Source organism: Saccoglossus kowalevskii, chromosome 21 (genome assembly GCF_978046115.1).
Source record: "Saccoglossus kowalevskii chromosome 21, keSacKowa6.1, whole genome shotgun sequence".
NCBI classification, from domain to species: Eukaryota; Metazoa; Hemichordata; class Enteropneusta; family Harrimaniidae; genus Saccoglossus; species Saccoglossus kowalevskii.
Genome location: NC_140661.1, coordinates 30,750,120 through 30,765,724, shown reverse-complemented (window position 1 = coordinate 30,765,724; position 15,605 = coordinate 30,750,120). Strand labels below are relative to the sequence as shown.

Here is a 15,605-nt window from a genome sequence, read left to right as displayed (position 1 = left end):
CATCTCACTGGTGTTATGCCTGCTATGATTGGTTGAAACTCGATCACATGACATTGAATAAAAATGGATATTACATGGTATATTGCCCGCCATGTGTACTCATAAAATAACTAATTGTGAATTTTAACTTTTTCGTTTTCTTACATTATGAAGGAACAGACGCTTGCTTCCAAAGGGACTGCACCACCTTCATCAGGTTCCGAATCGGATTTAGAGAAAAGATGGAAAGCCACTGAGTCACTATTACAAGAATTTGGATTACCAGAAAGAGGTACATTATTATTGACCTAATCTTTTTTGCTCTGCTGTCATCAAAGATGATCAAGCAGAGTTATTCATAAAGGTGATTGCCAGTTGCTGTCATCTATACTGTGTGTATGAACACATGCACTCAAATATATTCTTTCGTTAAACAACAGGAACTGTGTCATGACTTGTTCAGATTGGATTAAAAATGTTACACTGCTGGACATTTAGTTTTAATGAATGCTGTTATGACATGTTCTGACTGCTCAGTTTTCAAATGTATTTATTTTTAAAAATTGATAACTCATGGAGACAATGTAATTATTTGTTCACCTTGTCATATATTTGATGGAACTTTCAAAATTATAGCATCCGAAAAATTGCCCTGGGCAGTTTCATGGCTGGTGGGCCCTTATTTGGGGTTCAAAAAATGATCATCGAATATTTTGGGGGGGCTTACATTTGTATAATTTCATTGAAAAATCCAACTATGCCGATTTTCAACGCCGGCAGTTGGACCACCCAAAACGAAAGAAACTATTGCAAAAGCTAATCTAAAATTTTATACATTTTGTTTCCTTGCTGGATTTTCCTCAAAAAAATCACATTAACGAATTTTGTGTTTCATTTTATTAGTAATGAAAGTATATTCTAAAAGAAGTTTCAAATTAAAACGAACACAACTGCATTGCTTAGTAGCAAATGATCGCGCAATCCGGTCTTTCTGCGTTTCACAATTGTTGATTACCGTACTCGACCGCGTTAGCGCCCATGCCCGGGCAAGCGCCCACCCCCCACTTTTGCGCAATTTTTATATTTGGGGTCACATTCGGCAAAGCGCCCACCCCTTCAAAATGCATCTAATTTAAAACTTGGTCTTGCGTAACGAATCTTGGTAATTGTTTTTATATGATACAGCGTGGATATCGATCACTGTGAACATGTTGTGAATGCGTAGAACACGGTAACCGTGCGTAACCTACGCTTCGACAATGACCTGTTAATACAAGTAAAATGCGGTAAATATTTCATGCCATATTCAGTTTACCTCTCAAAAATGGCTAGTTACTAGTTTTTTGGAAAAACTATGTCGTTTATTCGCTGAAATCAATTCCAACAGATCGTACTTCGACATCGATAATTCACCTCCGCATTGCGTTACCGGAAAGTCTTCGTGAATTTCCGAAGAATTGCATCAGTACAACACAGCATTTAAATTGGTTAATAACCAACTTGACCCATTAGGTCAAAGGACGCCGCTGCAGGTGAAATCTGCAAAGGCATCATGGCGGAAAGTGATTTTCATCGAGAGTTTGCGTACGATCCAACACCTTCGTCAGTGGAGATAATATGACAATTTTGACTTCGACTGTGTTCCAACAGACTCAAATGTTTTTAATTTCGTAAATTCTGGTGGTACGTAATTAATATTGTAATAAAATGTGCATATTTTTTGTGATCATTTCTGTTCCTTCATTGTGAAAATCAATGACAACTCAACTAATTTCGTAATTTGATTTTCCTCAAAGACGTAATCTGTCACTTGATGAATAAAATTTTTCATTTGCACTCTTTTTCGAGGGGGGTGCTCGGGTAAGCGCCCACCCCTAAAAAATCATGATTTTCTGAGTTGAGGCCCCTGGGCGCTAACGCGGTCGAGTATGGTATTACCTAATAATGATTTTAATAATGTGCAATAAATAAATTTGTTCAGTTGTTATGAAATGCAAATAAATTTCAACTTATTTCGTTTATAAACGAATGATTTCGATCGCATTTTAAATGCTTGATGCTGTAGAAATGAATATCCGCCATGTTTTAACCTGATGGTGTTCTTTGACCTGACAGGTCAAATCGCTAATTAACCAATGAAAACAAAAGATGATGCCAACGTGTTTAAATTACCATAGCTCATTTAAATATGTTAATGTTAATGAACGCAGAACAGAAGAGATTTGCCGATGTTGTTGTACAATCTTTTGGCTTGGATTTTGATGGGAAAGCAGCATGATTTGTTTTAAAATAAAAAATAGTTTAACAGCTCATTGTCGAAACGAAGCTAACCCATTCATCGCTAGTCGCAATAAACATCAATACTCTAGTCAATGACTAAGGCGAAACTTTTAGGCATCAGAAAAGATTAAAATAACACCTTGAAAAAACTGCCGTAAAATTGCTCTGGACTATTTCTTGGTCCCATTTTATTTTTTTTAATAACCTGAACTGCCGTTCAATTTCCCTTGGGCGAATTTACTAGATAACTTTGTCCATCAATAAAGGATAATTTGTGAAAAGCATTGTACAGGGTGAATTTATTGCTATTTAATGGTGAAAAACCACTCACATTGACAGTGTGGTACAAATTTAGTGCTTTTTATGCAGTATATGTCGAATGAAACACATATCATACTTGACATTTGTGCAACTACTTGTACATTTCTTGGACAATTAGAACTTAAAGATCACTGGTAAATCGCATGTCACTTCACTAGACTGTGAACCAGGGCTAGTGCATGCACTGGTAGCACTACAACTTTGATTGTTTTTCTGTCTATTGTAATGTGTCTTATGTCTTTTCAGGTAGTACAGGGTCATCACCTGTACAATCCAAGTCAATCAGTGAGGCTAGTAGTCAAGGTTCACCTGGAGAAACCCCAGCTTTTATAAGGTATTGCTCTTATGTTCAAGTTCATGCAATACTTATTCAATACTTGACTAAAATATCCATTCACAATCATTATGATAAAAGCAAAATCTTAAAAATATTTGCTCTATTACATCTCTACAATGTGAAAGAAACATTTTTGACTCCCGTTTGTGAAGCACGCATTGGGAGTCTTTGCAGTTAGTATGTCTGTATGAGTGTATGTCTGTCTGTTCCAGTGATATCTAAAGAACCACTCATTGGATTTTGATAAAACTTGTTACATAGATGCTCTGAACACATGTGCAGTTTTGATTAGTTTTTGGTGAAAATTCATCCATATTACCGTTAAAGTCCTATTATAAACCGCGGTTTATATTACAATGTATCAATTTAAAAATTGGGATCAAAAGCTCAAGTTCGGGGTGCGGTTTCTATTACGTACATATTGCAATCACTAAATGGGCGTGGTCATTTTTTGTCCACAACACATGCACAAAACAAACAATACACCGTACAATCTCTTGAATAGGCGTCGGGGAAGAGTGAAAGGCCTTATTTTGGTTCTAAAATAGGCGTTACGAAATGTTGAAAAATTACAATAAAAAAAAAATTCTACATGATACAAAAAATACTCAGTATTTTTAATGTAATATGCATTTATTTTTTTTAATTTTCTTGGTAACGAAAAGTATATTCTAACAGAAGTTTCAAATAAAAACACGAATGCACTGCTTAGTAGCAAATGATCACATAACGGTAGCTCGATCCGGCCATGCTGCTGGTCTCAAGTGAATAACTTACTTGTTTTCGAAGTGTTGATATTGGTGATTATTATTTAGTAGTGATTACAATAACGCACGAAAAATAAATTCGTTGAATTGTTATAAAATGCAAGTAAAATTCAACTTAGTTTCCCCGTAAGCGAATGATTTCAGTCACATGTAAACAGCCGATACGATATCCGCCATGCTTTTGAATGCTCACGTGACGTATTATTGACCGGATAGGTCAAGTCGCCATTTAACCAATCAAAATGCTGGATGGTGCCCACGTGTCTAAATTACATAGCTCATTTAAATATGTTAATGACAGTTCAGCGACCTCATGGTGAACGCAACACGGAAGAGATTTACCGATAATGTAGTGCGATCTTTTTCCTTTGATTTCCATGGGAAAACTGCATGATTTTTTTTTTAAATCAAGAAATTATTTGTTTTCGAAAGATAAATTATTCTTCAATGCTCAGTTTAACATTTTTACGGTGATAAAAGCTCATTGTCTAAAACTTACGAAACACAGACGTATTCAGAAAGAGTATTGACAGAGGTCGCCGCCAGAACAAAAGCAGTTTCATTGCCTGTCTGACATCTTATCACCGCTGAACAATAAATAGGTGTGAATATTTTTAGGCATGTTGTCGAAACAAAGAATAGGATTAGGAACAATGCCGTTTTGGAACAGCTGGTTGAAACAATGAAGTTAGTCACGGTCTTGTTGAATTGGGGGTGCGGTTAGTAATAGGTACTTTTCAAGTTTTCAATTTTTGTTAAGAACTCTTTAACCCCGAAGCCGGAATTGGGGGTGCGGTTACTATTACGTATGCGGTTTATATTAGGACTTTAACGGTAATTACTGAATTACTGCATGATAATTAGCTAATTTGTAGCTGTTCCATGACTGTTCCACTGATATCCAAAACAAGCACTCAAGTACTAATCATCACATTTCAATGAAACTTTGTAAATAGATGCTCCAGGACAATAGACAGACCTGATTAATTTTGGGTTAAAATCTATACATATTAATTACCTAATTTGCATAATTAACCTATTTTAAGCTTTCACACTGATATCTGAGTAATAATTATTCCATTTCAATGTAACTTGATACAAAGATGCTCTAGGACAATGTACAAATCTGATTAGTTTTGGGTTAAAATCTCTTCATATTAATTTCCTAATTAGCATAATAATTCATATTTTTTTTGTTCTGATCACATTTCAATGAAACTTGGAACATAGATGGTCTGTTACATTGCCCAGACCTTCTTAGATTTACGCTCAAATCTGTTCATTTTAATTTCCAGATTTGCATAATTAGTTTTCAGTTTTTCCATCAATATGTTCAAGTAATTTTGAATTAATTTTTACTGTGTCTCCAATACTCTCAGCACACAGGAGTTCTTTCTAAGCTTTCTTTGATTCAACTTTCATTGAAATGTGACTTATTTTGACCATAGACATGCTTCATCAATTAAATGCACAAACTACTACAAGTGAAATGTTTGAACATAATTTAAAGAATTTCACAGGTTTATTATTGTTGTATCATGTGGTGTTGTGTTACTGATTGAAATACTTGTCTTGCTATTTCTAAGATGTGACAGCAAAATGTTTTTTTGTCTTGTGACATTCTGGACATTCTTTTTTTTAGTTCCGCTGTCGACTTTGTCGAATGGAGCTTATCATATGAGTGATTGTCCGTCGTCCGTGTCAATATTTTACTTTTTCGACTTCTTCTTGAAAACTACAAGCCTGAATGCTTTGATACTTGGTGTATATGTACCTTGGGTAGACCTCTCTCAGATTTGTTCATTTCATGATGATATCTTCAATTCTCTAATTTTGGTGCAAATTTTTGTCATTTTTGGTAAAAAGTGATATTTTCGACTTCTTGTTAAAAACTGCGAGTCCAATTGCTTTTATATTACATATATAGGCACTACATGTGGACCTCTCTCAGATTTGTCCATTTTGTAATGATATCTTTAAATACCTAATTTTGGTGAATATTTTTGTCATTTTTGGTAAAAAGTGATATTTTCGACTTCTTGTTAAAAACCGCAAGTCCAATTGTTTTGATATTACATATATAGGTACTACATGTGGACCTCTTTCAGATTTGTTAATTTCGTTGTGATATCTCCAATTATCTAATTTTGATGATTATTTTTGTCATTTTTGGTGAAAAGTGATATTTTCGACTTCTTGTTAAAAACCGCAAGTCAGATTGCTTTTATATCACATATATAGGTACTACGTGTGGACTTCTTTCAGATTTGTCCCGTTGCTTTTTATATATATATTGTTCATTTTCTAATGATATCTTAAGTTCTTTAATTGTAATGTGCATTGCTAACAGCGGAGCTATCTTAGCCGACAGGCTGCTTGTTGTATGTGCAAATTACAAGTGCTAGTTCTGACACATAGTGCATTTTTGCCACAGAAGCAATATTCATGTTTGGTACTACTTGACAGGGCTATGCTGCAATCTCTCTTATCAAATAGCAATTTAATGCGCTATCCTGGCATCAGCCAGGCTCGGTCAAACACAAGCACCTGCGGACCTCAACCAAGGTTCCCCAAAGTCGCATTCGTTAGTGAATGAATTCCGGCCAGTGGAATTGGCCTTCCTATTGAGTCTGTGGCACACTCACCCAGGGTAGGGGGTCAACCCTTTCTGGTGTTCAGCCTGAGGTAGGATTTGAACTTGGGTCTAACGAGTCTGATGCAACAACTATTATGCTACCAGTGACCGGTTTTTGCAACCTGTGACTTTATTGATCTAAAATTTCATGCAGTTTTATGAGGACCATGACTGTCATGATATTGATTGCATGATATACATGATCCATGTACACATAAGCCAATCAATGTCATGACTGTCTCAAGTAACAAAAATCTAACAAAACTTTGCGGTGTCTCACAAAATAAAACAAAAATAATTCTCCTGTGGAAATAAAAAAGTTTTCAGCCCTACGTAATCTTTTTACATGCATTGTGTTTTTTCAGTCCAAAACACAAACCAAAGCTTGGATATAGTGACATATCAACTACTGTTATTCCACCTAAGGAGTTAGTGCAATATTGTAAAGAAACTCAAACACCAGTGGAAACCAACAGTGACAAAGACGGTAAGAATGTCTTCCATGGTATTTTGTGACAGATTGTCCAGATTACAATAATTATTAAAATAGTGCAAAACAAAATGTACTTATGAAAGTGGAAATGAATTCATGAAATTCAATGAATTCACATTTTTAGTATCTCAATTTTTAGATGTGTAACAAACTGAGAGAGACAGTTTTTTCGCTTTATTTCTTGACACATAGAAGTCAATATAACAATCATATTTTTTTAATTAAGTTATTTTATGACAGTAAAATGTCCTGTCAAAATGATCAACTTATGGCGACTTAATAAATGCATTTTTTGTTGATGTTTACATTGGGACCTGTAACTAATCTGTTTTGGAGTGCAGTCATTTTAGGATCTCAGTAAATCTAGCATGTATGTATAGTAGTAGTATTTAAAATGCAGGCCATTATTGCAGTGTAGTTAAGTGCATACCCTAATGTTGGTGAATTGTTTGAATATAATTTGCAGAAGCTCAATTGGAACTAAAACTTCACAGGTTCATTTGAAGGTTCATCAACAGAGACACCTTATGAGTCATCTGCTGTATTCAAAATCTGAGGCGGAGAGTACTCTTATAGTTTATTTTCATAAAATCTAAAGAGATAATAATAAAAATAATAACTCAAGGCATTGCAATCAAGGATCCATTCACATATAGGGAAACATTCAGTAATTGCTGTGTCACAGTTGTATACACAATGTTATATGTCAGAGCATTGACCTCAATATCCACAGTTATTGTCTGTTATTACATAGCTCCATGTGATAGCAATGAACCAATGAGAATGGGCAGTGCACAGTAGTATAATTCTTTATGTTGATGATTGAATCAAAGCATCATGTCATCATGTTGTGACTTAAAATACAATACTGCAGTAGTCCTGTGTACCATATCAGAGTGTCTTTCCTACAAAAATAAAAACATTCAAATTGTGTAATCTTACTCTAAGTTATATCTTAATATATTGTAGTTTATTATTTCTCCCTTCCTTTAGAGTTACCTACATGTAAGTAAGTTCTTCCTCAGTCTCTACCACCTCACATTACATTCTTTCCTCAATTTCTTTCTTCATTCAAAGGTCATCGCAATCTTGTGGAGTTTGAAGGTACAATAGCTACATGTATATATATTTACGTTTGTTTTATTGCATCCCATAATAGTATTCTCAAGTGCACTTTTTCTCAATACTGTATGAAAGGTATAATAATGAACACATAATGAATGTCCATAAGGGCATTAACATATATATCCCTAGTGGCATTTCATGTCTCCCAACAAATCAGGTCATAGAAATTGAACTGACTTTAATGAATCTAATGACTATGTGTTTTATGACTATCTCCTGATATCGACTGAGCACAATTCAATTCATACTTGTGATAAAATAAATATCACTTGTTTGCCCATATACATGCAACAGTGTAGAAGCTGCATAGAACATGCAAAGTTGGGTTGCATATTTAAGATTAACATCTTTTAGAGAAGTGCTAACTGCGATAGTTAAGAAAAATAGTTAAGAATTCTTAGTCTTTTGTGAATTTTTGTTGGATACTAGATCAATTTCTTGTCTCTCAAAAAGTCTAATTTCATGTCATCTGAATCACTTTCGATATGCATTTCATGTGCAAGAGATTGCATAATTCTATAGAACCTTATGTGAATAAGTAATGACCAATAATGAAACAGAATCTGGATATGATGTGTTATTATGCATATTACTGACTTGATATATTTTAGGCTGATCAATTTCCCAATATTAGCAGGACAAAAGTTCTACTTCACCTGATTGCCCAGACAGCCTCACCTGATTGCCCTGACAACCCCACCTGATTGCCCTGACAACCTCACCTGATTGCCCTGACAACCCCACCTGATTGCCCTGACAACCCCACCTGATTGCCCTGACAGCCTCACCTGACTGCCCTGACAGTCTCACCTGATTGCCCTGACAACCTCACCTGATTGCCCTGACAACCTCACCTGATTGCCCTGACAGCCTCACCTGATTGCCCTGACAACCCCACCTGATTGCCCTGACAACCCCACCTGATTGCCCTGACAGCCTCACCTGATTGCCCGGACAGCCTCACCTGATTGCCCTAACCGCCTCACCTGATTGCCCTGACAGCCTCACCTGATTGCCCTGACAGCCTCACCTGATTGCCCTGACAGCCTCACCTGATTGCCCGGACAGCCTCACCTGATTGCCCTGACAGCCTCACCTGATTGCCCTGACAGCCTCACCTGATTGCCCTGACAGCCTCACCTAACTGCCCTGACAGTCTCACCTGATTGCCCTGACAACCTCACCTGATTGCCCTGACAACCCCACCTGATTGCCCTGACAACCCCACCTAATTGCCCTGACAGCCTCACCTGATTGCCCGGACAGCCTCACCTGATTGCCCTGACAGCCTCACCTGATTGCCCTGACAGCCTCACCTGATTGCCCTGACAGCCTCACCTGATTGCCCTGACAGCCTCACCTGATTGCCCTGACAGCCTCACCTGATTGCCCTGACAGCCCCACCTGATTGCCCTGACAGCCCCACCTGATTGCCCTGACAGCCCCACCTGATTGCCCTGACAGTCTCACCTGATTGCCCTGACAGCCTCACCTGATTGCCCTGACAGCCTCACCTGATTGCCCTGACAACCCCACCTGATTGCCCTGACAGCCTCACCTGATTGCCCTGACAGCCTCACCTGATTGCCCTGACAGCCTCACCTGATTGCCCTGACAGCCTCACCTGATTGCCCTGACAGCCCCACCTGATTGCCCTGACAGTCTCACCTGATTGCCCTGGCAGTCTCACCTGATTGCCCTGACAGCCCCACCTGATTGCCCTGACAGCCCCACCTGATTGCCCTGACAGCCCCACCTGATTGCCCTGACAGCCTCACCTGATTGCCCTGACAGCCCCACCTGATTGCCATGACAGCCTCACCTGATTCCCCGGACAGCCTCACCTGATTGCCCTGACAGCCCCACCTGATTGCCCTGACAGCCTCACCTGACTGCCCTGACAGCCTCACCTGACTGCCCTGACAGCCTCACCTGATTGCCCTGACAGCCTCACCTGATTGCCCTGACAGCCTCACCTGATTGCCCTGACAGCCCCACCTGATTGCCCTGACATCCTCACCTGACTGCCCTGACAGCCTCACCTGACTGCCCTGACAGCCTCACCTGATTGCCCTGACAGCCTCACCTGATTGCCCTGACAGCCCCACCTGATTGCCCTGACAGCCCCACCTGATTGCCCTGACAGCCTCACCTGATTGCCCTGACAGCCTCACCTGATTGCCCTGACAGCCTCACCTGATTGCCCTGACAGCCTCACCTGATTGCCCTGACAGCCCCACCTGATTGCCCTGACAACCCCACCTGATTGCCCTGACAACCCCACCTAATTGCCCTGACAGCCTCACCTGATTGCCCGGACAGCCTCACCTGATTGCCCTGACAGCCTCACCTGATTGCCCTGACAGCCTCACCTGATTGCCCTGACAGCCTCACCTGATTGCCCTGACAGCCTCACCTGATTGCCCTGACAGCCTCACCTGATTGCCCTGACAGCCCCACCTGATTGCCCTGACAGCCCCACCTGATTGCCCTGACAGCCCCACCTGATTGCCCTGACAGTCTCACCTGATTGCCCTGACAGCCTCACCTGATTGCCCTGACAGCCTCACCTGATTGCCCTGACAACCCCACCTGATTGCCCTGACAGCCTCACCTGATTGCCCTGACAGCCTCACCTGATTGCCCTGACAGCCTCACCTGATTGCCCTGACAGCCTCACCTGATTGCCCTGACAGCCCCACCTGATTGCCCTGACAGTCTCACCTGATTGCCCTGGCAGTCTCACCTGATTGCCCTGACAGCCCCACCTGATTGCCCTGACAGCCCCACCTGATTGCCCTGACAGCCCCACCTGATTGCCCTGACAGCCTCACCTGATTGCCCTGACAGCCCCACCTGATTGCCATGACAGCCTCACCTGATTCCCCGGACAGCCTCACCTGATTGCCCTGACAGTCTCACCTGATTGCCCTGGCAGTCTCACCTGATTGCCCTGACAGCCCCACCTGATTGCCCTGACAGCCCCACCTGATTGCCCTGACAGCCCCACCTGATTGCCCTGACAGCCTCACCTGATTGCCCTGACAGCCTCACCTGATTGCCCTGACAGCCCCACCTGATTGCCCTGACATCCTCACCTGACTGCCCTGACAGCCTCACCTGACTGCCCTGACAGCCTCACCTGATTGCCCTGACAGCCTCACCTGATTGCCCTGACAGCCCCACCTGATTGCCCTGACAGCCCCACCTGATTGCCCTGACAGCCCCACCTGATTGCCCTGACAGCCTCACCTGATTGCCCTGACAGCCTCACCTGACTGCCCTGACAGCCTCACCTGACTGCCCTGACAGCCTCACCTGATTGCCCGGACAGCCTCACCTGATTGCCCTGACAGCCTCACCTGATTGCCCTGACAGCCTCACCTGATTGCCCTGACAGCCTCACCTGATTGCCCTGACAGCCTCACCTGATTGCCCTGACAGCCTCACCTGATTGCCCTGACAGCCTCACCTGATTGCCCTGACAGCCTCACCTGATTGCCCTGACAGCCTCACCTGATTGCCCTGACAGCCTCACCTGATTGCCCTGACAGCCCCACCTGATTGCCATCACAGCCCCACCTGATTGCCCGGACAGCCTCACCTGATTGCCCGGACAGCCTCACCTGATTGCCCTGACAGCCTCACCTGATTGCCCTGACAGCCTCACCTGATTGCCCTGACAGCCTCACCTGATTGCCCTGACAGCCTCACCTGATTGCCCTGACAGCCTCACCTGATTGCCCTGACAGCCTCACCTGATTGCCCTGACAGCCCCACCTGATTGCCCTGACAGCCTCACCTGATTGCCCGGACAGCCTCACCTGATTGCCCGGACAGCCTCACCTGATTGCCCTGACAGCCTCACCTGATTGCCCTGACAGCCTCACCTGATTGCCCTGACAGCCTCACCTGATTGCCCTGACAGCCTCACCTGATTGCCCTGACAGCCTCACCTGATTGCCCTGACAGCCTCACCTGATTGCCCTGACAGCCTCACCTGATTGCCCTGACAGCCTCACCTGATTGCCCTGACAGTCTCACCTGACTGCCCTGACAGTCTCACCTGACTGCCCTGACAGCCCCACCTGACTGCCCTGACCGCCCCACCTGATTGCCATGACAGCCTCACCTGATTGCCCTGACAGCCTCACCTGATTGCCCTGACAGCCTCACCTGATTGCCCTGACAGCCTCACCTGATTGCCCTGACAGCCTCACCTGATTGCCCTGACAGCCTCACCTGATTGCCCTGACAGCCTCACCTGATTGCCCTGACAGCCTCACCTGATTGCCCTGACAGCCTCACCTGACTGCCCTGACAGCCCCACCTGACTGCCCTGACAGCCCCACCTGACTGCCCTGACAGCCTCACCTGATTGCCCTGACAGCCCCACCTGATTGCCCTGACAGCCTCACCTGATTGCCCTGACAGTCTCACCTGACTGCCCTGACAGTCTCACCTGACTGCCCTGACAGCCTCACCAGATTGCCCTGACATCCTCACCTGATTGCCCTGACATCCTCACCTGATTGCCCTGACGGCCTCACCTGATTGCCCTGACGGCCTCACCTGATTGCCCTGACGGCCTCACCTGACTGCCCTGACAGCCTCACCTGATTGCCCTGACATCCTCACCTGATTGCCCTGACATCCTCACCTGACTGCCCTGACAGCCTCACCTGACTGCCCTGACAGCCTCACCTGACTGCCCTGACAGCCTCACCTGACTGCCCTGACAGCCTCACCTGACTGCCCTGACAGCCTCACCTGATTGCCCTGACAGCCTCACCTGATTGCCCTGACAGCCTCACCTGATTGCCCTGCAGTCTCACCTGACTGCCCTGACAGCCTCACCTGACTGCCCTGACAGCCTCACCTGACTGCCCTGACAGCCTCACCTGATTGCCCTGACAGCCTCACCTGATTGCCCTGACAGCCTCACCTGATTGCCCTGACAGCCTCATCTGATTGCCTTGACAGCCTCACCGACTGCCCTGACAGCCCACTGGATATATCAGTGTGACAATTCTTGAGATATGAACAGATGCAACAACAGTTCTTCACAATCTGTTGCATTCACATGCACATCTACAATATATTTAGTCCCTGTTCTGACGCAGTCCGAAAACGGGGACTTATGTTTTGACCTCAGTGTGTCCGTGCCTGTGTGCGTGCGTCCGAACCTGTATCTTAGAAATGCCTAGACCAATCACAATCAAACTTCACACATGCATCATACATGATATTATACATATGCACGTCAATTTGTTTCATGATCTGATTCAAGATGGCCGAACGGTGGCCATTTTTGTGCTAAAAAATCCTAAAAATCAACCATTTCTCGGCTGTTTACAGATGGATTTTGTTCAAACTTGGTATATACATTAGACATTATGGGACCTTGATGCAAATGTTTTGGTTTTCAGATAGAATTCAAAATGGCCGACTGGCGGCCATTTTGTTTTAATGAATGTGGTTCTTGTGCCATATCTCTGACTTGCTTTCACTATTTATGTTCAAATTTGTAATATTCATTATACATCATGTCATAGATAGACAGATATATTGGTTTGACGATCCTATTCAAAATGGCCAAATGGTGGCCTTTTTTGTGCTAAACAATCATCAAATATCAAGCATTTCTGCCATTTATGGATGGATTTCGTTCAAACTTGGTACATATATTAAACATTACAGGTTCCTGATGCACATCATTTATTTTTCAGATCGGATTCAAAATGGCTGTCTGGCGGCCATTTTGTTTTAATGAATGGGCTTCTAGACCCATATCTTCAACTTATTTTGATCGATAATATTTTCATATTTTAAATATTCATTATACATCATGTCATAGATAAACAGATATATTAGTTTGACTATCCTATTCAAAATGGCCGAATGGTGGTCATTTTTTGTGCTAAAAAATCATCAAATATCAAGCATCTATGGGTGGATTTCGTTCAAACTTGGTACATACATTAGACATTATTAGTCCCCGTTCGGACGAAGTCCGAAAACAGGGACTTATAATTCGGTCTCTGTCCGTGCGTCTGTGCGTCCATGCGTCCGTCCGGAGTCATATCTCAGAATCCCTTGGACAGATTCTGTTCATTCTTTGCATGCGCCTAGTACTTTATGTGGGACATATGCACATGTAGTGGTTTAGCGATTCGATTCAAAATGGCCGACTGGCAGCCATCTTGTTTTTTGAAAATGTTGTATTTTGGACATGCTTTGTCACTTTTCATTCAAACTTGGTACATAGATTATACATGTTAGGATACATATCCATGACGATTTATTTCAGAATTGGATTAAAGATGGCCGACTGGCAGCCATCTTGTTTTTTAAAAATGTCGTATTTTGGACATGCTTTGTCAGTTTTCATTCAAATTTAGTACATAGATCATACATGTTAGGATACATGTCCCTGATCGTCCGTGAGTTCCTGAGTCTGTCCGTCCGTCCGTGCGTCAGTATGTCCGTGCGTCAGTATGTCCAGAGTCATATTTCAGAATCCTGTGGACCGATTCCGTTCATTCTTTGCATGTGCCTAGTACCTTATGTGGGACATATGCACATGTAGTGGTTTAGCGATTTGATTCAAAATGGCGGACTGGCAGCCATCTTGTTTTTTGAAAATGCTGTATTTTGGACATGCTTTGTCAGTTGTCATTCAAACTTGGTACATAGATGATACATGTTAGGATACATGTCCATGATGATTTATTTCAAAATTGGATCAAAGATGGTCGACTGGCAGGCATCTTGTTTTTGTTTTTGTATACGGTATCTTGGACGTACTCTGTCAGTTTTCATTCAAATTTGGCACATACATGTACTTCATACATGTTAGGATGCATGTCCATGACAATTTGTTTCAAAATCTGGTCAAGGATGGCCGATTGACAGCCATCTGACTTTTTGGCCTTACTACTATATTTCCACAATTTATGTACCATTTTCATTAGTATTTGGCACATACATCATATATATCAGCACAGGGAGTTGGACAAACTTATGTATTTTAATAAATTATTAAATAATAAATTGTTATATAACTTTTCTTTTACACCCCCCCCCCCCCCCCCTCCTGGTATCGATTTCAAGTAATCACTGATCCTTGTTTATACCACTCTTTCCTTTATCTCAACTTTGAAATCGATATAAGGAAGGGGGGGGGTAAAAGAAAAGTTATAATGTTAAAAAATCATATTCCTGACATGGTTATATTCCAGCTATATTTCTATAAACAAAACTATATATCTTAAAATTGATAACTAACGGGGACTGTGCCATGCATGGCTTGTTTTCTGAAGAAATGTATTCATTCATTCATTATTCCAATACATAAAAGTATGATTTGAGGGAGGTATTACACAGCACCACACAAATGAAACACAATATGTACAGAACACAAATATTTTTCTGTTAATGTTTGTTACAGTTGTTTATCTCTTACAGTGTATGTTAAATAAATGTCTGTATGGACTACATTCTAGGTCATGACACACAGTAACATTATTGTTTCGCTTTGTGAATTTCATACAGTATTGTTGATACAGTGCAGTTAAAATGATTTGCATGCTGCCTATCCTGTAGTAAACACACATTGTCATGGAAGCTTGATATGCCTGCATTATTATGTATGCATGTATATGTATA

General features: G+C 42.0%; 1 protein-coding gene across 4 annotated transcripts in view; it reads left to right on the top strand.

Annotated features, from left to right (window-relative positions):
- Positions 1-15,605, top strand: part of LOC102803624 (cytoplasmic dynein 1 intermediate chain 2-like) — a 71,292-nt gene that overhangs the window by 13,348 nt on the left and 42,339 nt on the right. Inside the window, exons 2-5 of one of the 4 annotated variants that reach the window (XM_085495182.1) lie at positions 160-271; positions 2,827-2,914; positions 6,685-6,806; positions 7,890-7,916. In XM_085495182.1, coding sequence (XP_085351308.1) covers positions 160-271; positions 2,827-2,914; positions 6,685-6,806; positions 7,890-7,916 — 349 coding nt within the window. Of the gene's footprint in view, positions 1-153; positions 272-2,826; positions 2,915-6,684; positions 6,807-7,805; positions 7,818-7,889; positions 7,917-15,605 lie in introns of all 4 variants that reach the window. The other 3 variants (XM_085495181.1, XM_085495183.1, XM_085495184.1) reach the window with 3 other exon arrangements.